Below are 27,579 nucleotides of genomic sequence, written 5' to 3'. Positions count from 1 at the left end.
ACATCCATATAGCAAGGACCTCAAGCAGTCACATATTAATATATGTAGTTTTCACTTAGTGAGACAGAAAAAAAAAAAGTGAAACCAGACAAATCCATTTCCAGAACCTTGCTCTGTATTTACTATCTCGGTGGTTGTGGGCAGCTAGCCTCTCTGAGCCTCAGAAACCAAGACTGACCTTACAAAGAACATGTGAGGGAACATGAGATTATTTATTTTTGCGTGCAACACATTTTTATTGTAATAGTGTATGTAAAGTTCCTGGCACACAGTAATTGCTCAATATATTGTAGCTGTTACCATTTCAGATTCTCTATTTAGGTACCTGGCTTTCTATAAACCATATACTCTGAGCACTACCTCCAACCACACCTACGCTTATCACTGAGAAACTGTTTCCTATAGCAGGTGATGCAAAATGAGGAATGGGGAACAATTTCATAAAGTCTGTGTCAATTTTGCACTCCCATCCACAGAATGTGAGGGAATCCTTTTCCCAAATCCTGGGCAAAGCTAGATATTTTTATTCTTTGTTTAGTTACTAGTGGTATGGTTTGTCTGTGTTCCCCAAAGTTCATGTATTGGAAACTTGATCCTCAATGCTCTGGTGTTGAAAGGTGGGGCCTAAAGGGAAGTGTTTGGATGATGGTGCACCATTCCCATGAATGGATTAATGCTCTTATTCCAAGAGTAGTTCCCTTATAAAAGCACAAGTTTGGTACCCTCTTTCTTTCTCTCTCCCTCCCCCTCTCTCCCTCCCTCCCTCTCCCTCTCTCTCTCTCTCTCTCTCTGCTATTCTGCCATGAGTTGACACAGAAAGAAGGCCCTCACCACATGCTGGCCCCTTGATTTTGGACTTCTCAGCCTCCTCCAGAACTGAGTCAGTAAATTTGTGTTCATTATAAATTATTCAGTCTGTGATGTTATGTTATAGCAGCATAAAACAAACTAACATAGTAGTAAAAAGTATTGTCTTATTAATTTAAGGTTATTTTCATTGTTAATGGCAATAAAATATGATCATTTTAATGTTTTCTAAGAAATATCTTTCCAAATATTTTGCCATTTGTGAACAGCATGAGTTTGAACAAGATATTGACCCTTAGTTTTCTCACCTTGAAACTGAGAATCCACCAGTCTCTGGCACATTATAAACATTCAATAAATAATAGCTATTTTAATTTTTTATTTGGGCTTTGGTGCTTTTCTTCATTGATTTCTACATGCTTTTATATCATTAAGGCTATCAACACTTGGCAAGTTGGTGATTGCTATGGACTAAGTATTTGTGTCCCCCGAAAATTCACATTGAGCCAAGATGGCACCATCACACTCCAACCTGTACAACAAAAGCGAAACTCTGTCACACAAAAAAAGAGAAAGAAAATTCCAAGTTGCCAATTTCCTTGTAAAGGGATATGCACACATGTGTACCTGTGTGTAAAAAGACTGGTGGATGTGGGAGCTAATGTCTGTCAACTGGCCAGTGCTCATCACTTGGCCAATTAATGCAGTACATCTAGATTCAAACATAGTTCTCTATATAAATGTAGTATATTCTTCCTAAAGAAATCTTCTGGGGAAGCTGACATGAGATGTAAAAGTTACAAAGAAAAAGAAGGCTAGAACAGAGAACAGAGCCCACATTTGAAGAATGCCTAATACATGCCAGGCAATATAAGTGCGCATATATATAAATATATACAACTTCAAGTAATCCCCGCTTTACCCAGTGGTATAAATGGTGTTATCCCCATTTTAAAACTGAGAAATCTGAAAATCTCTAGTGGAGACATCCTGGAGATTCATCTACCAAGAAATTGGAACAAAGCCTATATAGTCTGTAACTTAATCTTCAGATTCCCTTGCAACATCATAGTTATATACTCAAATGCTAATTCATAAGAATGTAAGGACAAATAAATGGAAGTTAAAAACCAACTCACAGAATGATTAACAAATCACAATGTGTGGTTCTTCGATTAACTGAGAAGAGAATAAAAAAATCAAACCAGCATTTATGGAAAATTTTGTAGAATTTTGAGACATTTACTAGGTGAATGTTCATTAAATTACTCAAGCAAAACCTTTCCAGAACTTTATTGGTATTATAATAACTAAAATATACAAAAATTAGACCTGGAACTGTTTTTCTATTGTAGATCTAGGCACACTGTTCCAAAGTAAGAATCACATAGAAAAGAGCTTAGGGTTGAAAGTGTTCTAAATCTAGGTATTATAGGCATCCGAGATGTACCTAAGTAGAAGGTCAGGATGGGAAATCCTTATTGTGTGCCACATTACATTTTATTGATAGCAATAAAAGAATATGTATCCATTTTTAGCAGTAATTTCAAAAGTACTCCAAAACCAATGTAGTTAATGTTGTTCATACAGAAGTATGTAAAAATCATCTGTGCTACTCACTGTTTGACTTTAAATCAAGCTAATGAGAACATTAAAATTATATAGAATGAACTGGTACTCTTATGAAATATCTGTGTGAACTCATTCCAATTAATAAGAATAATGTTCATCATGTATTACATGCTTCCTATGTGGTGGGAAATATTTATTTTAATCTTTAGTAGAACACTCTGACCTAGATACTCTTAAACCCATTTTAAAGATGAAGAAACAGATTGAGAGATATTCTATAACTTCTAAAGTCACACAATCAGTAAGTGGCAGAAGTAATCCTAAACTCAGTCTGTCTGGCACCACAGACCACAACATCACCCCACTACTACAGAGCAATTTTTAAGGAGAGTCAGAATACCTAGAAATTATGATTTTACACACTGAGATTAGATCTCAGACTCAATACTAGGTATTTCATGAGAGGCATGTATTTTATAGTTAGATTAATACAAGCTTTTCCAAGAGTTGAGCTACATAGTTAGAAATTTCATCTGAATTCTGAAGTTCAAATATCTGTTTCCAAAATTCTAGAGATAACTATAAATTATTGGTGGAGCATAATTTTCTTAAATCTCAATCAGTTCTCCTTGAAAATAAGTCACATTTATAGTCTGACATGTGGTCATTTAGATACACTCTGAGGTATATACTCCTAAGGAAGAAAGGTAAACTATAATTCATGTGAATTACTCCTGAAATAGAGACTCCATCATCTTCATGATGTCATTCTTCAAAAGCTGGCATTCCATTTAACTCAGCAAAATTCAGTCCAGTTTGAAGTTTCCAACTGCTTAATTTGTTCAAATTTTGACACTTTCTCGAATTTATTTTTTTCCTTTCATATAGTTTTAAGTTCATCATTTAACATCAATAAAAAGGTTACATCTTATAAAACACTGGTTGTCCCCACTAGCCATGTCTGTCAAAATCCCTTAAAGACCCAAGGTAACTTAATAAAATCTTTCTACTCTACTTCAAATATCACATACAGTGGATATACTGAAGGGCTTATGCATGAAAGAAAAAAGTTAGCCTTGTTTCCTTCACCCTTGATTCATGATCCACAGATTTCAAAGTTAAATTTCCACTGATAATCACAAGCAAATTAGACAATATATACAAGATAATGTAGTATGTATGTATGGGGAACAAAAATTGCACTTAGGCCATCCCCACACAAGAGGAGAGGATGAATGTCATGTCTAGGGAATTGATGACTTCTTCAGTACAAGAATCACTAATACTAAGTGGAAAAAAAGGAAACAAACAACCCAAAAGGCACTTCAATCCATTTTCCTCTCTTGTTTACAGTTAACACCATGAAAGCTTCATCCTCATTAATGGCACAATGAGACAAATGGATATTGTTACAGGAAATATCCAGGGTTTTTCAATACAATAAAAAGTGGTTCAATTATCATTTTCTATTTTCTGGCACTTCAATACATTTATAACAGTGAGTCACTGATGTTTGTCATAACATTTAGAGAGTGCAAGATCTTGAAATGCTTTCTGAATAGCCAGAAGAAATGTTCAATTATGCGAACAGGATCTCAATGTTGAATTATGTTTTTCCACAGCCTTCTCATTATGAGAAAGCTCATGTATCTGAAATGTTGAAATACCAGAATGAATAATAATATACTACAATAATTGTTTAGTTTTGCCATATTTGATTTTCCTCTCTCCCCCAACCTGTGCATACACAAACAATTTTTTTTGTTGTTGTTTAACCATTTGAAAGTAAATTGCAGACTTTATGATGCTGGCTGATATGTAATTTAATGCATTCCAATTTTTTGAAATATAGGTCTCTATATATTAAATACATGATGTTATACCCATTTATAAAATATATATTCACTTAAAACATGTCTCATATTATAATTACCTGTTAATTTATCACAAGGATATTTTACTATTCATAATATCCAGTTGTCTAAACATGACAATTCACTGTATGCTAATTATCAGTGTTGACTCTGTCCTGCACCTGACCACCATAATATTTCTCCACAAGAGCTGGTGCTTTAACCTGTATTCCTATGGAAAAGTCAGAGCATTCATCTACTAAAACCCAGATATTTGAGTACTTAATGGAATCTCACTGATGCCCAGGGTTTTTTATGGAAAAATACGTCTCATTGCTAGTGTAAACTAAATTCTTCCTAATTATTTTATTAAGCTATGAGAGAAGACCTTCATATTGCCATAAAATGGAATTTGGGTAAACTCCCATGGAAAAGTGTTTAAACAGATCCTGAGAAAGAAGATTCATGTTATCAAAAATTTAACTGTAAAAGAGACTTTTAAAAGTCTCTCACTTTAAGTCTGAGACAGTCTGAGGAAATCTTTCTTGGACTTAAAAATATTTATACATTAAATTACTTATAAATTAGATGGGTTTCTTTAGGTTTATTAACTTTCTTAAATGTGATATGTTTCACTCATCTTCAAATAAAATATTGAATGGAATATTTTGAAATTCATCTTAGAGGTCCTCCCTTACAGATAGAGTAGAATTAAATCTCCCTCAAAACAGACATTATCCTAACTCCCAGTACCTCAGAATGTGACCTTATTTGGAAATTGTGTTGTTGCAGACACAATTAGTTTAATTAAGATTAGGTCATACTGGAGTAGGGTGGGTCCCTAATCCAAGAGGACTGGTGTTTTTACAAGAAGAGAGAAATCTGGACAGGGACGTGCACAGAGGTAAGATGATATAAAGACACACAGGGAGAAGATGGCCATGTGACATTGTGAGAGGAAGCAGAGACCCCTCTTAGGGGACTGCCAGTCTCCCCTGGCCCCCCAGCATGGAGATAAAAGAAAAATTTTGAGTTCCTTCTAGGGAGATTTCAGGCATCTAGCTAGTCCTGCCACAAGCAATTTGAAAAGTAAATATAAATAATCCACTAATTAAAAAGGTAATAATAGCTTAAACAATTGTCATTCAAGTAAGTTAGAGTCACAAGATGTTTGGTTCCTTATAGAAACTGAAGATAGTATCTCATATCCTTGAGTTGTTATTCAGAAACCTTGACCCTCATCAGATGAAAAATGCTAACCACTGTCATGTAGGCCTCAGATAAGGAGGAACTAAGAAGTGAATGCTGACTACTGCCCTTATTCTAAATTTCTTCCTTGAAAGCCTGTAGAGAGTCACGCCCAAAGGCTAGATCTTAACATTCCTTTCTTCTGACCTCAAGTTTTTAGACAAAACATTGCTTCCTTAACCAACTGTAAATCAAGGAATCTCAGAATCCACCTGTTTGTAAGCCTCTACTTTAAGATACTCCCACCTTTTGGGGCCAACCAATGTATAACCTCCATATATTGATTTATGATTTTGCCTGTTAATTCTGCTTTCCTGAAATGTACCCTTACCTTTCGTAGTGTACCCTTGCTCATAAGCCATCAGGGAGTTTGGGTCTTAAGTGTGAGTTGCCTGATTCTCCTTGCTTGTCACCCTGCAATAAATGCCTCACTTTCTCTCACTGCAAGTCCTGGTGTTAGTGTTTTTGTTTGTTTGTTTGTTTGTTTTGCACACTGGATGAGCTGACTCAAGTTTGGTTTAGTAACAATTGTAGGCAGATATTACAATGATGATCTACAAGTCAAGGAATGCCACAGATTTCTGGCTGTCACCAGAAGCTAGGAGAGAGGCATGGAACAGATCTTCTCTCAGAGCCCTAAGATGGAATCAACCCTGCCAGCTCTTTGATTTTGGACTTCTTGCCTCCACAATTGTAAGAGAATAAATTTATGTGCTTTTAAGTCATCTAGTTTGTGGTAGTTTGTTGGACCAGCTCTAGAAAACCAAGATGGATGGAAATAGATAGATAGATAGATAGATAGATAGATAGATAGATAGATAGATAGATAAAGTCTCAAGCCTCTTGGACTTAGGGCTAGTCATAAAATGAGGACTGAAGGAACCATCCATTGAAGTAATATAGTAGTCCCAAAGTTGTTAGTTGGACCACATAAAATTGCCATTTTTGAAGGCCAAGAAATAAGTAAAAAATTGCATTAATAAAGGCAATTTTATGTGGTTGAGCTTAATAGATTACATAAATAATTCAAGTTTTCTGAACCCCCTTTTTTTTTCCTCAGGAGCAGACCCCTTGGCTGAATTCTCTAAGAAAACATTTTCCCCACATCACTTTTCCTCTATAAATAGATTCTTAGGCTTCATTCATTTCCTTTAGACAAGGAAGTTTCAGTCTCCATGATCTATATGGAATGAAACGCTAGAGGCAACTGGTCTTTGAGGTTTTGTCTGCTATTTCTCTCATTTACACATCTCTGTGCATGATTTATCCTAGGAGACAATACTGAGGATTCTATCTAATTCACATTCAAAGCTGAGGTTTCTCCAGGGCATTTTCTCTCATTCCATTTGGCACAGCAGTAACTGTGTTTGACAACATCTGCCTTACAGCACCACTCTGCAGCTCCATCTGACACTTCATTCTCGTTCACATGCTATTCCTGCCTGTCTTCTGAGGGAGATGTTTTCACAACAGCGAGAAGACAGTAAGGACGAACCAGAGTGGCACTTGCCCAACGAATATACGTCATGAACCCACCAAATGGCTTCACTGACCTCCTTCTCCAATTTATCCAAAGACTTTTGACATAAGCCAGCCTTTAAACCAGCCTGTTGTCCTTGGGGATTCTTGAGCATTCACATGTAATTTCTAAGTATTTATTTCCTAGACTTTCATATGTCTCTTCCCTCTCAAAGTTTCCTCAACTACGAAAAACAAATAGCCCTTCACAAATTTTACTGACAATTTTTTAACCAATAAGAAATGGTACAAACAAGTCCTAAAACATCTTGTGTGTGACTACTGCTAAAATATGCCATTTTATTTTCATACAAAGTAGATATTTAACAGGAAATTCTATTTCATAAAAGTTTTAATAATCCTTACTTCAGATAAATTTTATGACTGTAAGAAACTAAATTAAGGGAAAATTCCAAATCTTATCAATCAACAGATTCCTCTACATTCTGGAATAAGTTAAATCATTGCCTATACCAAACAGAAAATTCAGAATATAGAATTCATTAGTAGCAACTGCCATTGAAATTATTACCGACTTTCATTAAACTGTTTTTGTTATTTTGCTATGACTGTAAATTCTAACAGATTGTTTAAAAATATCATTCTATTTCTATTTAGCTGAAAAGCTTGTAGTATTATGCTCTTCATTATATGAGATTCTAAAATTTCCCTGTGCCAGACAATACACAAACAGCTGGTAATTTTAAGCTGCCTTGAGGAAAAAAATTTCCTTGGCCTAAAAATGTATTTGACTTCAAAATTTATGATACTTCTCAGCATACTTTACAACTGGGTTTTCATATATATACATATATATATATATATACATATATATATATACATATATATATATACATATATATATATACATATATATACACATATATATGTATTATATATACATTTCACATATTTGTTCACATGAAATTTGAAAATGAATGTGCTATAAAAGAATATCTTGTCTTTTTGTGGTTTTATGAGTAGAAACTGCATAAGAACACAAAATCCAAGTAGGGCATTAAAATGGCAAAATACTCTCTGGGGGTATAGACAGTATTACACAGGTGTTGGCATTTATATTTTGAACTCCCATTTACTGTGTTTCTTACTCATTAGAGATAAGCCTAAGTCACTTTTGCCTCCTCAGCTTACCTATGAGTGTATGGCAAAAGAAGCAACCCCCAAACAAAAACCTTCCTTTTTTTCCAAGTACAAACTTCTAGAAGAGCAGGTTCAGTCCCAGAAAAATTAACTCAATAAAATTCAATTTTACTCTACTGAAGCAAGTGCAACATTTGAAAATTAAGGCAAATTAGAATCTGATGACTCCTTTAACAAATACATTTGTGCTTTATTTCAAATTCTTTTCAATAGCAAGCTTTTCTAATATTAAAATGTGGTTTTAATATTTAAATATTGAAATTATTATATAGTGTGTGTATGTGTGTGTGTGTATGTATATGTGTGTGTGTGTGTGTGTGTATATATATATATATATGTATATATATACGTATCTCCAAGAACATGCCTGATATACAAAATAAGGTCTACCTGCCAATTCTAAATGTTTTTCCTTGCCAATCTTCTCCCCAGAACCACATCCAATCTGAGATCCAGCTGCTTTCAAAGACTCATGCAATTTCCACCAGACAACAACCTATTTGGGTTGCACTCTCGTAATCAAGAGTCAAATGAGTCATTTGCACACAGCAGCTCTCTGGCCCCTTTGTTCTTCAAATCAGGTTCCTGCCTTCTCCAGGTCACAGGCCCCTTAGAGATGCCATTATATAAGAAATAAACTTACTGTTTTCTTTAACACTTTGAGAGCATAAGGCTTCTGGGTCCCCTTCTGTTTGCATCTGTACACAATGGATGTAGCACCCCTTGAGGGGGAAAAAGACAAAAAGAAAATGTTATGCTTTGGACATGAATTAAAGGGGAAAGTTTGAAAATAAGTGTATCTTGCAATAACCCGCATAACTGACAAGTGCTTATTATAAGTTCTATTATAGGACCAGCCCTAGCTGTCAAGAGTATTTTTTTTTAATCACAATTGAACATAGTTTGCTCAGAAAATTCTAGGTTTTCCAGCTTGCTCTTTTCCTTCTGCCTTATCCCTATACAAGTAACATAACTAGGACTACTGCACTGAGAAGGCTCTGGAATAAATCAGGTCCTCAGGTGAATGTTGTTTTTGAAGGAAACCCACCCAATTTCAGAATCCCAGAGCTTTCCTAAAGGTACATGTCTGGAATAAAACAAACCATATGACTTCAGGGAGAGAGTTTAAGTTCAGCACTCTATATAGTCTGTACCTCCACAGTGTGGCAAGAGAGCTGGGACACCCCTCCTACTTGTTAATGTGTAGAGGAGATGGTAATCTGTAAAGCAGATGGTAAGAAGGCACTCAATAACTATTTTCATATATGTACAGGGTTATTAATAAGAAAGCATTAAAAAGCAGGACAACGTGGTCCAAATGCTCCAAACACCACATGAGAAGTAAAAGAGTAAAAGAGAGATAAAAGAGAAATATAGACCAAACAGGCTTACACTTCAACTTCAGAAAGAGAACTTCTAGAAACAGCTTAAGATCAGTAAACTTGTCAGACTTTGAAGATTAGGCCAAAGGACCTCTTATAATATACTCAGTCCCATGGTCCTGAAATTCCAAGTGAGCACAAAGAATTATAAAAATAAAACACATTCCCAGCTATCTAAAGGCAACACATTTTTAACAGAGCCAAGAGAAGTCAAAGACTGGTGTGTTGTAAATGCAAATAGTTAAAAACATTAACATTTATTTTTAAAACCTTGGTGAGGTATGACATATACACAAAGTAATAAAGGGTTCAAGAAATAGAAAAAATGAAGGTAATATAAAATTCATTTCCTTATTTTGAATTGCTTTAAAAGATAACTACGGCAAAAATATTAAAATTTAAAAAAATTAAAAACGCTTTGTGTTTCTAGCATGTGTAAAAAAAAAATGTACGACAACAACAGCACAAATGATGGAAGGAAGAAATTGGGAAATATTGTTGTTAAATCCTTATACTACCTGTCTGGTAGTCTAATATTATTTAAATATAGACTGATTAAAGATGCATATTATGTAACCTAGGGCAATGACTAAAATAATTCTTTAATAGAAAAATCAACAATAATTCAATAATGGAGCTAAAATGAAATATTCAACAATGGATTGCAAAGGAGCAAAAACAAAATAATAGATTTAACAATGAAACAGCTAACAATGTGGTGGTTTTTATTCTAATCATATAATTACATTAAATGTAAACACTACAAACTGCTAATTAAAACTTAAAGAGCAGATTGGATCAAAAAAATCAACACCAAACTATATGCTGTGTACAAGAAACTCATTTTAAATATATAGGCATAAATAGGTTAAAAAATAAAATGATACATTAGGTTGGTGCAAACCTGGTAAAAGAGATACTACACAAACCCTAAGCATAAGAAGGCAGGAACAGCTTATTAATATCAGACTAAGTAAATTTTAGCAAAAGGATAAAGGGGGACATTAATTATGAAGGCGTCAACTATGCAAAACAACATAATAAATATAAATATGTGTGCACCTAACAACAGTGTTTCAAAATACCTGAAAGAAAATCTTATAGAACTAAAAGGAGAAATAAAAAATCCATAAATACACTTGGAAACTTCAATACACTGTCTCAGCACTTGATAGCAAAAGCAGACAAACTCTCATGAAGGATTACAAAACAACAGAACAGCCCTACCAACTAAATTATACTAAGTGACATTTAGGAAAAAAAACTCTCCACCAAAACATCAGAATACATATTCTCTTCAAAGTTATAGGACTCACATACTTTATAGACTTACTATAAAACTACAGTAATCAAGAGAGTGGTGTTGAAGAAAGAACAGACGTGAATACAAATGAAATGTTTTTTGCATGTGTTTCACATAGGTAGCTAAAGTTGCAAACAAAACAAAGAACAATTGTCATATTCGAGATAAGGCATTGGATTGGGGTAGAGGTGAGGAAAATAATAAGGTGATTAAGAAGGCAGCTCCAACAATTACTAGCTACATGATCCCATGCAAGTTACATGATCTCTTTGTGCCCTCAGTGTTCCTATCTGTAAAATGGAAAAAATAACAGTACCTATCTCATGAATTATAAAGAGTAAATGTGTTAATCTATTTAAAGCATTTAGAGTGATGCTTGGCACAGTAAGGTCTATATAAGCATTTACTCTAATTGTTACATATTTCTATATTTTTATAATTTTTACAAGAAAATACTCATATTCTTCAGGTAATTCTTGGTGTATTCCTAGTGTAATTTTATTTTTATATTTACTTTTTTTAAAAAAGATACAAAAATAGTCCTACACATATATGATGGATTATTTTCTGACAATCGTAAAAAGGCAATTCGGTGACAAAAAAAAGTTTTTCTAAAACCTAGTGCTTGAATGAGTAGATACCCATATGCAAAAAGATAAAAACAAAATTTATCCATACCTCACACCTTATATAAAAAATTACTCAAAATGGATCACAGATAGAAATGCAAAACCAGGAACTGTAAAATTTCTCTTAAAAAACATAGAAAAAAAGGATTGTGATCTTTAGTTAGGCGATGATTTCTTAGATACAAAACCGAAAATACAATAAATGAAAGAACAAGTAAATAAACTGAACTTCACTTAAGAATGTCTGTTCTTTGAAAGTGTGGGAGAAAATATTTATGAATCACATATCTTAAAAGGACTTGTATCTAGAATATATAAAGAACTCTCAAAACTTGATAAGAAAATAACACATTAAAAATAGGCAAAATATCGGAACACACACAACTGATAGTACAGAAATGTAAAGGGTCTTAAGAGACAAGAATGAACAAATATACATCAACAGACTGGATGACCTAGAAGAAATGAATAAATTCCTAGATACATACAATCTACCAAGACTGAATAATGAAGAAATAGAAAATCTGAACAGACCAATAATGAGTAAAAAGATTGAAATTGTAATAGTTTCCCATCAAAAAACGAAAAGAAAAGAAAAAAGAAGCCTGGACCTAAAGGCTTCACAGCTGAATTTTACCAAACACTAAAAAAACTAATACCAATCCTTCTCAAACTCCTTCAAAAACTGAAGAGGAGGGAATACTTTCAAACGAATTTTATGAGGCCACCACTACCCCGATATCAAAGCTAGACAACACCACTATAAGAAAAGAAAATATCCCTGATGAACAAAGATACAAAAATCCTCAACAAAACACTAGCAAACTGAATTCAACAGCACATTGAAAGCCTCATTCACCATGGTCAAGTGTTATTTATCCTTGGGATGCAAAAGTAAACATATTCAAATCAGTAATTGTGATATACCACACTAACAAAATGAAAGACAAATCACATGATCATCTCAATAGATGCAGAAAAAGCATCTGACAAAATTTAACATCTATTCATAACAAAAACTCTCAACAAATTATGTATAGAAAGAATGTACCTCAACACAATAAAGGCCATATATGACAATTTCACAGCTAATATACTCATCAGTAAAAAGTTGAAAGCTGTTCCTCTAAAATCAGGAACAAGACATAGATTCTCACTCTCACCACTTCTATTCAATACAGTAGTAGAAACCCTAGCCAGAGCAATTAGGCAAGGCAAAGAAATAAAAGGAATCTGAATAAAAAAGGAGTAAGTTAAACTGTCGCTATTTTCAGGTGATATGATTATATACACAAAAACCCTTGAAGACTTCACCAAAATACAGTTAGAAATAATAAATGAATTCAGTAAACTTGCAGGATACAAAATCAACATTGAAAAATCGGTTGGGTTTCTCTATACTGATAACAAGCTGTCCAAAAAAGAAATAAAGAAAATAATTCCATTTACAATAGATAAAGATATAAAATACTTAGAAATAAATTTAAATAAAGAAGTGAAAGATCTGTATACTGAAAACTATAAACATTCATAAAAGAAATTGAAGAAAACACAAATAAATGAAAAGATATCCTGTGTTCATGGATTGAAAGAATTAATATTGTTAAAATGTCCATATTACCCAAAGCAATCTACAGATTCAATATAATCCCTATCAAAATTCCAATAACATTGTTCACACAAATAAAAATTCCAAAATTCCTGTGGAATCACAAAAGACCTCAAATAGTCAAAGTAATCTTGAACAAAAAGAACAAAGCTAGAAACATCACACTACCTGATTTCAAAATCTACTACAAAGCTACAGTAGTCAAAATGGCATGATACTGGCATAAAAATAAACACATAGAGCAGTGGAACAAATAGACATCCCTGAAATAAATCCACACATTTATGGCCAATTGGTCTTTGACAAAGATGCCAAGAACACACAATGGGGAAGGAATATTTTCATTAATAAATGGTGCTGGGAAAAGTGGACATCCACAAGCAAAAGAATGAAATAAGACCCTTATCTCACACCATTTACAAAGATCAGCTCAAAATGAATTAAATACAAATGTAATACCTGAAGCTGTAAAACTACTAAGTGAAAACATAGGAAGAAAGCTCTATAACACCGGTCTGGGAAATAATTTTTTGGATATGACCTCAAAGGCACAGCTAACAAAAGCAAAAATAGATAATTGAAATTATATCAAACTAGAAAGCTTCTGCACAGCCAAGGAGACAATCAACAGAATAAAACAAACAACCTACAGAATGGGAGAAAATATGTTTAAACCATACATCTGATAAGGGGTTAATATGCAAAATATATAAGGAACTCAAACACCTCAATAGTAAGAAACTAAATAACTCAATTAAAACATGGGCAAAGCATATGGCTTAAAGCAATCTATAGAGTCAACACTATTCCTATCAAACTACTAACATCATTTTTCACAGAATTACAAAAAAGCATTCTAAAATTCATATGCATTCAAAAAAGAGCCTGAATAGCCAAAGCAAAAAAGAACAAAGCCGGAGGCATCACATTACTGGACTTCAAAATATGCTACAAGGATACAGTAACCAAAACAGCATAGTACTGGTATAAAAACAGACACAATATACCAATGGAACAGAATATAGAACCCAGAAATAAAGCCACACACCTACAGCCATTGGATCTTCAACAAATTCGACAAAAGAAAGCAATGGGAAAAGTTCTCCCTATTCAATAAATGGTGCTAGGATAGCCGGCTACCTACATGGAGAAGAAACTGGACCCTCCCTTTCACCATATAGAAAAGTTAACTCAAAATGGATTAAAGATTTAGATGTAAGACCTCAAGCTATAAGAATCCTAGAAGAAAATCAAGGAACCACCTTTCTGGACATTGGCCTTGGCAAAGAATTTTTGCCTACGTCCTCAAAAGAAGTTGCAACAAAAACAAAAATTGACACATGGGACATAATTAAACTAAAGAATTTCTGCACAGCAAAATAAAGTAAAGTATCAACAGAGTTAACAGACAACCTGCAACCACCAGAGGCTTGGCGTGGAGACACTAGGGAGATATGATGTTAGTCAAAGGATACAAATGTTTAATTAGCCGGGAGGAACAAATTCAAGAGCTCTTAATAATATAGTTAATAATAATGTATTGTATACTTGAAAATTACTGAGTAGTTATTAAGTTCTAAGTAATTTTTAATTTACACCATTAAAAATGAGGTAATTCATATGTTATTTAGCTTGATTTAGTCATTCCACAGTGTATACATATTTTAGAACATCATATTTACAGTATAAAAATATATAATTATTTCCAATGAAAAATGATTTGACCATATACTTCACCAAAGAAAATGTATGGCTGGCAAATAAGAACATGGAAAGATCCACAGCATCATTAGTCATTAGGGAAATGGAAACTAAAATCACATGAAGATGCAACTACACATTGTGAAAGCTGATTACACAGATTGGATTATCCTTTTCATACCCAACTAAAACAGTCTAGAGGCAGCAGGGCAAGACATTAGGGACACATAACATTGCTCCAAAAACGTAATTCTTTACAAGTCTGGCTGCTGAAACTGCCTGTTGTAACTAGAGACCAGTTTTCTTTGTAACTGCTGCAACTTTAGTACTAATTTGGCCCACTGCTGTCACTCACCTATCAGAGCTTATCAGTTCCCCAGAACCTTACTAGTGCCAATGACCTTTCTCAAAAAGCAATATATAACATTTCTCCTTTTTATAAAACCTCCAACCTCTTCTTTGTTCTTTTGACATACTGAAGACCACCTAGTCTGAAAGTACGCCCCAAATTGCAATTCTTTCTTCTCAAATAAAACATTAAATTTAGAGATTTGTCTTTATATTTTTATTGTGACTTCAACACTATTTGAATGACCTAAAAAAAAAAAAAAAAAAAAAGGCTGGCAAGGATGCAAAGCAACTGAAACTCTCACACATCACTGGTAAGAATACAAAATGGTACAGCCACTTTTGAAAACAGCTCAACGATGTTTTATAAAGTTAAACATATCATATGACCTATGTGTGTCATCTAGGTATTTACTCAAGTAAGATCAAAACAACGTTCACTCACAAACTTGAACCCGAATTTTCACAGCAGCTTTATGAGTAATCACCAAAAGCTAGAAACAGTTTCAACATCCCTCAACTGTGAAGTGGATTAACAATTTGTGATACATCCATATGGTGAAATTCTACCTAGAAATAAAAAAGGAATTAATGAGGGTACACAAAACAACTTGGTTGAATCTCATTTATAATATTCTCACAGGCTGGAGAGGGATTGACTACAAAGTAGTATAGGGGAATTTTTTTCACATGATAGAACTATTTTATATCTTGACTGTTATGGTGTTTACACAACTATATACAATTGTAAAAACAAGTAAAACTGCAATAAAATAGGTTAAATTTACTGTACAGAAATTATAGTTCAATGAAAATACAGTAAAAAAACTTTCCAAAAGAACTATATTGTTTAAAAATATTAAAAACCACATTACCAAAATGTAGCTTATAGCATTCAACCCATTCTGTGTTCATTTAACAGTAATTGGTGAAATTTTAAAAAAAAGAAAAAATAGAAAGATTTTCAAACAGAAGAAAACTAAAAATCTAATTTTCATTCTTACGGAAAATAAAATTGAAAAATTAATATTACTCAAAAATTCACATAAAAGAATATTAAATGGCATCCATTTCTTAATTTCCTCATCACATTCAATTAACCTATCAATAATTTCTGTATATAAATCATTGTCTTAGCAAAGCTTTTTAAGAAACAATTAACAATACGTTTTTGGCTGATCAACTTCAGGACACAAGTATACTAGAAATAAATTTTTAAAGGCAAGAAAGAGTAAGCTAAAAGAAGAAAACAGCCTAAACTTAAGTGGAAATAACAATTCAACAGTTTCTCAAAAACATAACCTATATTATTAATTGAAATTAAATAGTTGACTTAAGTGTCTAAATGTAATTTTAGAAAGCAATCACATTTTCAGCATGTTCATATAAAAATAAAAACTATTTTGACATAAAGCAGATTAAGTTAATTTTAATATAGAAAGAACATCTTGTACAGTGTTGCATCTTCATTTCAAAATGGAATAAAGAGAGAACTACCACAAAATTGCTTGAGATTCAAAAGAAGCAAGGAGATTATACATCAGAGAATATTGTATTTATGGAGTCATTGAACTGAAAAAAATAAAGCTTTACTGCTCATGTCTATCCATTTATAACATATTCTTTAGCAAAAAGACGACAGAATTATAGAAATTCTTCCAGTTATAATTTTTTCTGCCATGAATTTGATGAGAAATAAAACTAATACTTTGAGCCTGATTTCTACTACTTTCTTTTACATTAGTTTTCTTTAACAGGAATTCTAGAAAAATTATTTTTGAGCTCTAGTTTTGTCTAATATGGTTAATTGTTTATTTAAAAAAATTTTAAAGGCAAAAAGTTAAAAACATAGACCACCATATTTTTCATTACACAAAAAGAGAGAGTTGTCAAACCTGTAATGTGTTTGTAAAATCATATGTAGTATTTGTACATTATAACTGAAATACTATGTATAAACTATAATATATGTACACACATATACAAAATATATATTATATCGCCACATATTGTTCTGTAAAGCTATTAACACCTGATGTTGATACCTGGCAGTGCATGCCAAACTTATGGATGGGGGGGAAGCTCCAGATATAATATTTATTTTCCTGAATATGTTTCAAGTATAAAGCCCATTGCTACCACATTTAGGACTACGTAGTATAGAAAGGGGCTCTTCATCTGTCAGTTGACCTTAACATGCTCCTCACACCTAATTCATATGGAATAACTATTTCCTTTCTTTTTCTCCCATAATCTCACCATTTTTTTCTTCCTGTCTTCTTTCTTGCTTTAAAAAAAGATAAATTGATTTAATTTTATATTTTCCTCCAAAAAACAATGCAGGAATGTTGACATAACTATTCACCCACTAGCTGAGAGACAGATACCCAAATGGATTCAAGGGGCTAAGTACAGATCAAATCTGATTCAAAATGGAATTAGGAAGTCTGGGTTCATATTAATATTTTTGGGAATGAAGATGAGATTGCACAATGTTCAGACAATTTAGCATCAAGGGCATTCTCCTATTAAGGGAGGTTATAAATCAGAAATTGCCTCTTCTAGGAGAAGACATAGTCGGATGTTTGTGATTATTTGAGGGAAGCATTAAAGTTTGACTTCCCTTGCCATCAAGTCTACAATGTACTCCTTGCAAATGCAAGGGAAATTCAGATATGGAATCTCTTATCACATAGAAGTCTGGAAGTACTACTGACTACCATGTTTCTCTGCTCCAGCTGGATCTCTGCAATGATATGCTTCATGGCCATGTAAAAGTGTCTTTGCTGAGGTTATTAGGTCACGTAAGCTATTAAAGAGTTTCACTTTTTTTTTAAATGGGAGGTATCTTGAGATGAAATCAAAAAATCTTGTTATCTTTTTCTAATGTTGAAGATGCTTGGTTATAAAGTATAATTATGTCAAAATATTAATAATTTTTTAACATTTCAATCGCTTTGATTTTATTCTTTTGTTTTTGCATTTGATTGTTAAAGTTTTTGTTTTCAATCTATGTGCTTACTGGAAAGATCCTCTTAATGCTCATTAGGAAAAAGGTTTAAAAGCAAAGCTGTGATTTAAAAGAAGTGTCAATCATAGGCTGAAAATATAATGTGTGCAACTCTATATATCATCACATTACTTTTATATGATTGACTTGCTATTATTTAATAAGCTCTTCCTTTTATTGACTTTTAGGTTATATGAATTATTGAAGAAGACTGGTTATAACCTCAAAATTGATTCTTCTTAGGGGTGAAAGTGTGTCATATTAAAGAGCAGGAACCTAAAAAATGTCAAAATCTGTAAGCATTTAATATCAGCATATATCTTGGCCCATTCTTGGGACAGCTTTTCATTGTTTCAGTCTCTATCTCTGTCAGCCTGCAACTCACCAATGCTCTTCAACACTAGAATGCTTCAAGATGTTCTTTGGTCACCAAGAGGGAAAAAAGTCTGAACCTTAAAATCAACAAAGAACAGGAGGAAAGCTACTTAATTGATTTAATTAGTGATTTGACATTTTCAGTCTACAACGTGAAGAATGGCTAACCTTTAGAATTTAGAAGTTGCTGTTAGATCTGGAGGTTTCCCAAGTCAGTTAAATATTACACTCCTAAAATAAATCTCAAATACATCATGTCAAGGAATGATACTAATGATACTAAACTCCAGATGTTAAGAAAAGTCAAAGCCCAAGGTTTTGGCATCAGTCTATCCATAACTGCACTCTTTCTTATCAGGTTCATTTACTTGCTGAATCCTGCAGAGAGCAAGGGTAAGCACCTCACTTCAGTCTTCCCATGTCCTCCTACTTGATGCCTTACACCAACTCTTCTGTCTGTCTCCCAGATAGAGTCCTCATTTGTTGTTTCAGCCTCATGTCAGCTTATTCTATAGCCACTGTCTTACAGGTATCATTCATGACCTATACACCCTTTTTCAAGACCTTACATTGGCAACTAACTATTAACTCTTCAACTCTGATCAACTCAAACCATGAATTATTATATTCTCTACTTTGTGGCTCCAGTTTCTCAAAACCTTTCTGGCCTGGTAAACAATTTCCTTAAGTTGTTGCCTAACAGCATCCAGTTGTGACTTTGGCCCTAGTGCTTGGATTTCCATAAGCATTGGCTTAAATATGGCTCCTCTTATTTCAGACATTTAATAAAACTTCTGCTCTAAGATAAAGTAAAAGCTTAAGAAGCTCAGGAACCCAAATGCTGAATTTTAGCTACAACAAGGTAAAGCAAAAACAGCCTCAAATTATCAGATAGCTTAAGTATTGGTTCTCAATCACAAAATACATTAATAACAATAAAACTATGGAATAAAGGGTCTTAATAACTCTTATCAGTCCTCTTCGTTTGCTTCAAAATATTTTATGCATCACATTGTTAGCTATTAGTATCAACTAATCAAACATCTTGCGAAAAGTTTATTTTCCTTTTTTTCTGTGAGTGGGTGTGTGCACATGCATGTAGCACACAAAAGTGAATTTTTGATCAACCATTTAATGTTATAATACATGAATGAAGACCGCTATTGTTCTTTTTTTAACCTTTATCCTCCATTCCCAGTCCTCTCTGCTTCTATTCCATACCATCTACTATATTTAATGTGTATCTACACAATTCCATCTCCATACCTTCAATTATGCTTAATATTAATAAGCAATATATACCATTGTTTTTATATACTATTTAGATTTTATAGAAGTGTTACTATACCATATATCTCAGTCCTCAATTTGCATTTTTTCACTGAACATGATGTTCTTGAGATCTATTATTGTTGATTAACATCGTTCTTAATAAGTCCTCTTAATTGCTGCCACTCAACGAATATACCACATTTTACTTGTTCAGTTTGACTTTGATGGACATTTCAGTTTTTAACTGCTTCAAACCAAAATTTAATGAATATTCTTTCTTCTAAGTTTTTCCACAATTTAGAAAAATTAGTTCTAAGTTTTTCCACAATTTTCTAATGGGCCTGCAATTTTTCCTGCTGTCTATGGGAAATCTTTTTAATTAGGAAGTAAAAGCACCAATGTTGTAATCCCTGAAGTCAGGCATACTACCCAAATGCACTAGACCAGCAGCTCACAGAAATCTCACCCTACGTCTTTATGCTTGCATTCTCAAATAGAATCAAGAATAAAATGTAATTAATTTTCAAGTACTAGAAAAGTTATTTCATTGCAGCGAGCACTGTCCTTAAGACTGAGGTTAAGAATTGTAAGAAAAGGATGCTTAAATTGTGTGGGTGTGAGCAATATTTAGTCATATATTTAAAAGCAGCAGAAATCACTGTTCATTTTTAAAATGGAGTTAGATTTCATTTTAATAGATTTAATAGATAAATTTATTAGGCACTGTGCTAGGCACTTTATGGGAGTATAAGGATGGTTCTGGCCCCTAATGAACTTAAAACATAATATGAAAATAAGAAAAAACCTATAAATAAATATATGATTTTCAAAGTAGGCTAAATACTAAGATCAAAACTATGGAACTTTGGGTAGCACAAATTTATAATTTATTGTCAAGCCTGTATGTTTTTGAGTAGGATTACTCGATTATGTCAAAACCATATACATAAATCAGGACTATCCTTGGCAAACAGATATGTAATCCCCTACTACTGGTGACTAAAAAGGAGGGAGAACACTGGGGAGCCCTCTTGTAGGAGGGTGAATTTAAGTGGGTCTTCAAGATGGATAGGGACTAACAAAGGCAAAAGAATAGACTGGCGGGTGTTATACACAAATGATGTTACTCAAGCCTCAATGTTTAACTTCTGTAAAAACTGTCAAATAGTTTTTCAATGTGGTTGTACCATTTTCATTCCCACAAGCAGGGTATGAGAGTTCTAGTTGCTCCACATCTTCATCAACATTTGGAAATATCAATTATTTTAGTTTTTGCTATTTTAGTGGGTATGAGGTGGTGTCATATTGTGATTTAATTTACATTTCCACGAATAATGACGTTGAGTACATTTGCAGGGACTTATATGTAATTTATTCATCTTCTTTTGTGAAGCATTTTGGTCTTTTGCCCATTTAAAAAATATGACTTTGTTTTTATTATTTTTATGAGTTTTTAAAAAATTCCATACACAAGATTATTTGTTATATATGTGCATTTTCCCAGTCAATAGTTTGTATTGTTATTGTTCTTAATGGTGTCTTTTGATAATCATAATCTTTTAATTTTGATATCCAATTTATCAGTTCTTTTATAGTGAGTGCTTTTTTGTGTTCTAAGAAATCATTGCTCATCCTCAAGTCATAAAGATATTATCCTAGTTTTCTTCTAGTAGTTTTCTAGTTTTAACTTTTATGTTTATGTATATGACATATCTTGAATTATTTTTTGTTTGTGGTATAAGGCATGTATCAAGGTATATTTTTTTCCATGTATTTATGTAGTTGTTCCAGCACCTTTAATTGAAAAGATTTTCTTTCCCCATTGCACTGCCTCAGTACTTTTGCCAAAAATCAACTAACTATTGATTTATGGATCTGTGCCTGGACTCTATTCTCTCTATTGTTATGCCAATGCCTCACTGCTCTGATTTCTGTAGTTTTACAGTACAGTTATCTATGGGGGATTGGTGCTCCCAGATCCACTGTTGACATCAAACTCCATGGATGCTCAAGTCCCTTATATAAAATGGTATAGTATTTGCATATAATCTATGCACATTCCCCCTTATACTTTAAATCATCTCTAGATTACTTATAATTAATTGTAATTTGGGGTATTCTGGTTATTCTACTTTTCCTTGTAACATTTAGAATCAATTCATTGATGTTTACCAAACAACAACAACAACAAAAAAACCAACCAAACAACAACAACCAAAAAAACCAGAAAAACAAAGATCCTGCTAGGATTTTAATTAGGATTGTATTGAATCTATAGATCAATTTGGAGAGAACTGACATCTAAATGTTGAGTCCTCCAATCCATTTACAGTGTGTATCACTCCATTTAGGTTTCCTTTTATTTCTCAGCAATATTTTGAAGTTTTCCTAGAAAAGTCTTTTATGTCTTTTGTTAAAGTTATAGTTCATTGTTTTTTATTTCTTGATGTAATTATAATAACATTGTAGAATTTTCTTTTATGGGTGTTTGCTTCTAATATTTTTATTTTTGTATGGTGACATTTATCTTATAACCTTGCCAAATTAACTTACTAGTCTACTAGAGTTTTTTATTTGTTTGGTTTTTTGTGGGGGGGGGGGGTAGAATTCTGAGGATTTCTACCAGAAAAAATACGTTTTATCTGAATAAATAGTTTTACTTCAAACTTTACCTTTTTCTCTTCCAATTGCACTAGTGTGGACCTCAAATACAATATTCTATTGAAGTAGTCAGAGCAGATGTCCTTGCCTTATTCCTGATCTTAAGGTGAAAGCATTCAGTTTTTCATCACTAAAAATGACATTAGCTGTAGTTTTTTCATAGATGTGGTTTGTCAAATTAAGAAAGTTCCCTTTCTTTCTTACTTTGCTGAGAGGTTTTTCTTTTTTAATTATGAATGGACAGTGAATGTTGTCAAATACTTAATCTACCTTTATTGAGATGACTGTATGATTTTTTTCTCATTAATATCTAAATGTGGCTACTTCCACTAATCAAGTAGCTAATGTTAAGCTCACCTTGCATTCTTGGGATAATCCCCACTTGCTGATGATGTATTATTTATACTTCTGGGTTCTATTTGCTAATAATTATAAAAGGACTTTTACACTTATACAAAAATAAAACCATAAGGGACAAATCTATAATTTTATTTTCTCTTAAATATTTATAAAATGATGTGGTATTAGTGTTATGCTGCCCTCATAAAAAGGTGGAAGATTTTTTTTTAATTTTCTGCAAAAGATTGTGTAATATTGGCATTATTTACTTCTTAAGGCTTTTGTAGAATTCACCAGTGAAAATATCTGGGCTCTGAAGTCTTCTTTTGAGGAAGACTTTTAATAGAAAATGTATTTACTTAACAGATATAAGGTTATTTCTATTTTTATTTCTTATGTCCCTTTTGGAAGGTTGAATTATTTTAGAAAATTTTCCATTTAATTTAATTTGTTGAATGTATTAGCCCAAAATTGTTATTTGTTCATATCTTTTCAATATCTATAGGGTTTACAGAGATATTCCCTTTTATCCCTAATATTGGACTTCGTTTTTTTGCTTGTTTTCTTCAACAGTCTTGCTAGGGGTTTGTAAATTTCATTAATCATGTCAAAGGGCCAATCTTTAGCATTTTAAATTTTTCCCATTATTTGCTTTCAATTTTATTGACTTCTACATTATCTTTGTTTCCCCTTTTCTACTTCCTTTGAAATTGAATTGCATCTCTCCTTTATATTTATTTAGCTTCTTAATGTAGAAATGTAGGTCATTAATTGTAAACCTTTTTAAAAAACATTCAATGCTAAAATTTTCCTTTAAACACTCTTTTAGCTGTATCCCACAAATTCTGATATGTTGTATTTGCATTATCATTTAGTTGAAAATATTTACCAGATCTCTTTTAATTATTTTCTTTATCCCATGGCTTTATCCCATGGTTCACTCATCAGCGTGAACAGGCAATCTACAGAACGGGAGAAAATTTTTGCAATCTGTCCATCTGACAAAGGTCTAATATACAGAATATACAAGGAACTTAAACAAATTTACAAGAAAAAAAACAACCCCATCAAAAAGTGGGAGAAGGATATGAATAGACACTTCTCAAAAGAAGACATTTATGTGGCCAAGAAACATAGGGAAAAAAGCTCACCATCACCGGTCATTACAGAAATGCAAATCAAAACCACAATGAGATACTATCTCATGCCAGTTGGAATGGTGTTTATTAAAAAGTTGGGAAAATGGCAATTATAAAAAAGACAGATGCTAGCGAGGCTGTGGAGAAATAGGAACGCTTTTACACCGTTGGTGAGAGTGTAAATTAGTTCAACCATTGTGGAAGACAGTGTGGCAATTCCTCAAGGATCTAGAACCAGAAATACCATTTGACCCAGCAATCCTACTACTGGGTATTATACCCAAAGGATTATAAATCATTCTGCTATAAAGACACATGCACATGTATGTTTATTCAGTACTATTTACAATAGCAAAGACTTGGAACCAACCCAAATGCCCATCAATGATAGACTGGATAAAGAAAATGTGGCATATATAAAGTATATATATATACCACAGAATACAATACAGTCATAAAAAAGGATGAGTTCATGTCCTTTGCAAGGACATGGATGAAGCTGGAAGCTATCATTTTCAGCAAACTAACATAGGAACAGAAAACCAAACACCGCATGTTCTCACTCATAAGTGGGAGTTGAACGATGAGAACACAAAGATACAGGGAGGGGAACATCACTCACCATGGCCTGTTGGGGGCTTGGGGGAAGGGGAGGGAGAGCATTAGGAAAATATCTAACGCACGCAGGGCTTAAAACATAGATGACGGGTTGACAGGTGCAGCAAACCACCATGGCACATGTATAACTATGTAACAAACCTGCATATTCTGCACATGAATCCCAGAACTTAAAGTAAAATAAGAAAAAAAATACATACTATAAAGTTTGAAATTTTCAGAGATGTATATTATGTTTCAATATGTGATCTATTTTGAAGAACTGCTTATGTGTTCTCAAAAAGGATTATATTTTGCAGTTATTTAATCTGATGTTCTGTGTCAATTAAGTCAAGGTGATTGGTAATATTCAAATCATACATATTCTTTATTTTTTGTTCACTTGTTCTAACAATTTTTGAGAGAGGGGTGTTAAAATCTCTAGCTTTGTGAATCTATTTTTCTCTTCTCCTTAAATTTTTGCCTCATCTGTTACTAGTTGCACATACATTTAGAATTATGACTTTCTGATGTATTAAACTAGTTAAATCATTATGAAATGCCCCTTCATTTCTGGCAATGCAGTTTTTTTTTTGTTTTGTTTTTTGTTTTTTGTTTTTTTTTTTTTCAGGTTGATTAAGTTTATTTGAAACAGCTGGATTCTAGGTTATAGTGTCAGCAGAGGCTGGAGGAAGAAAGAACTACAGAATCAGAACACTTTGGTTTGAATCTTGGTGCTATGGCAATGCAGTTTTAATTGAAGTTTGTTTTACATCATACTAAAAATAGCATGAACTATTTTATCATCTGCTAAATATAAAAAACAACTTTCTTATATTTAGAATTTGAGTATTTCTTTTTATATCCTTTTATTTTCATTCTATTTGTCTTTATATTTAAAGTGCATCTCCTATAGATAATCTTCAAACTTCTTTCAATGTATCAATCTCTGCCTTTGAACTGGAGTATTTAGTTCATTTATATTTATTATTATTTGTGATATAATTAGGTTTAAGTCATCCTTATTTTAAAAAATTGTTTCATTTGTTCTACTTTCCTGCTATCATTTGGATTATTTTATTATTTTTTAATCTTCTACTTTATCAATTCTCTTGGTCTTTAAGGGATATCTTATTATTTTGTTAGTGGTTGTCCTCAGGATTATAGAATATATCTTATTTTTCCCAGTTTACACTGTAAAATATAAACATCTCAAAACAGTAATTCCATTTAACCACCTCCTCTTGCTTTCCTATCTTTTGGACTGTTATTATCCTATATTTTACTTCAGGGACTTGATTTTGCTTTAAATGATCAATTGACTTAAAAGATAGTAAGGGCAGAATAAAAATGTATCTCTCATATTACCTATATTCTATTTCCCATGCTCTTCATTGATTTCTATAAATCTGAACTTCTATTTAGTGTTATTTTCCTTCAAATTAAAAAGTTTGGCATTACTTGTGGTTTCTGTGTGCTGACAATAGATTCTCTCAGTTTTCATTTATTTTAAAATGTCTATTTTAGTCTCATTTTGAGACATATTTTAACAAGATATACAATTCCGGGAAGACAGGTTTTTATTTTATTTTTTCTCTGGAACTTTGAAGGTGTTGTTCCATTGTCTTCTGGTCTCCATTTTTTTTTCCAAATGGGACATTAGTCATCATTCATATTCACTGTTTTCCTATATGCAGATGCTCCTTGACTTATAGGGGCCCAATAAACTCACTGTATATCAAAAATATCGTAAGTGGAAAATGCATTTAATGCTGGCAACACAGCCAACAGTCCTCAATTTACAAGTGGTTTGACTTGTGATTTTTTGATTTTACAACAGTGCCAACATGATATGCATTTAGTAGAAATCATCAGTTTGCTATGGGATTTTGCCCTGATAAACCCATCATAAAGTAAAAAAATCATAAGTATAGGACTGTCTGTATATCATATCTTTGTTTCATGGTTCCTTTTAAGATTTTCTCTTTATCTTTGGTTTCTGGCTTTTGAGGCTATACCTACCTTTGGTTCTCTTTGCATTTACTACGTTTGCTGTTCAATAAGCCTCTTGAATCTGTAATGTTCTTTACCAACTTTGGAAAATGCTTTCCTGTTATATCTGTAAATATTTTTTTCTGCCCATTTATCACTCTCCACTCCCTCTGAGACATATATTCCATTGATGATAGCCTTCTTGATATTTTCCCACAAGTTGTTAAGACTGTTCCTTTTTACCAGTTGCTTTTCTCTCTATTCTTCAGATTGGACAATTTCTATTGATTTGTCTTCAAGTTCACTGACAATTTCTTTTGCAGCCTTTAATCCATTCTTAAGCTTATTCATTTTAAATTTCATATAATGTACTTTTCAATTATAAAATTCCCATTAGGCTCTTTTACATAGTTTCCATTTCTGTGCTGAAATATTCTCTATGTTTATTTATTATGCCCATATGTTGCTTCATGTTCTTGAATATATTAATAATTACAACAGTTGTTTTACAGTCTTTATATGCTAATTCCAACATCTGGATTATCTCCAAGTCTATTTTATTGACTCTCCCTACAGCCACCCCACCCTGATTCTAGGTCACAATTTCTTGCTTCTTTAAATATCTAGTAATTTCTTAAATTGTATGATAGATACTTTTAAACGATACACACTAGAGAGTCTGGATTATGTTACCTACTTTTAAACAGAGTTGACCTTTTCTTAGTAGCAGGCAGTTACATTGCTGATAAATCCTTTTGATCCTATCAAGTTTGGTTTTATCTGTTATTAGGATAAAACTATTTGAATTTTGATATTGATTCCGTGTCATTGTCCTTGCTCTAGGACGTGATCCTTCTTATTTAAGTGTGATCATTTTGAGGTCTCAAATAAATATCTGAGGTGATCAGCAATGTTTCTCCACCCTGGCCTTGCCAGAGATCTAATGTCTTCCAGTTGTACATGCCTACCTATCCTCAAAGATCTCTGTTACCTCTCAGCTTCTCCACATTTGTTTCTACTTCGCCTCAAAAAAATCTCATCATTCATTGTCCCAGTTAGAGAA

The 27,579-nt window shown here is 32.8% G+C and overlaps 1 protein-coding gene across 2 annotated transcripts in view; it reads right to left on the bottom strand.

Moving 5' to 3' along the window:
* The window catches only part of CAMK4 (calcium/calmodulin dependent protein kinase IV), a 262,172-nt gene that overhangs the window by 142,732 nt on the left and 91,861 nt on the right, over nucleotides 1-27,579 (bottom strand). For both annotated transcript variants that reach the window (XM_054488028.2, XM_063665128.1), the window contains exon 2: nucleotides 8,803-8,881. In XM_054488028.2, coding sequence (XP_054344003.1) covers nucleotides 8,803-8,881 — 79 coding nt within the window. The remainder of the gene's footprint in view (nucleotides 1-8,802; nucleotides 8,882-27,579) is intronic.

This window comes from Pongo pygmaeus, chromosome 4 (genome assembly GCF_028885625.2).
Source record: "Pongo pygmaeus isolate AG05252 chromosome 4, NHGRI_mPonPyg2-v2.0_pri, whole genome shotgun sequence".
Taxonomy (NCBI): Eukaryota; Metazoa; Chordata; class Mammalia; order Primates; family Hominidae; genus Pongo; species Pongo pygmaeus.
This window is presented reverse-complemented; position numbering and strand designations above follow the sequence as displayed.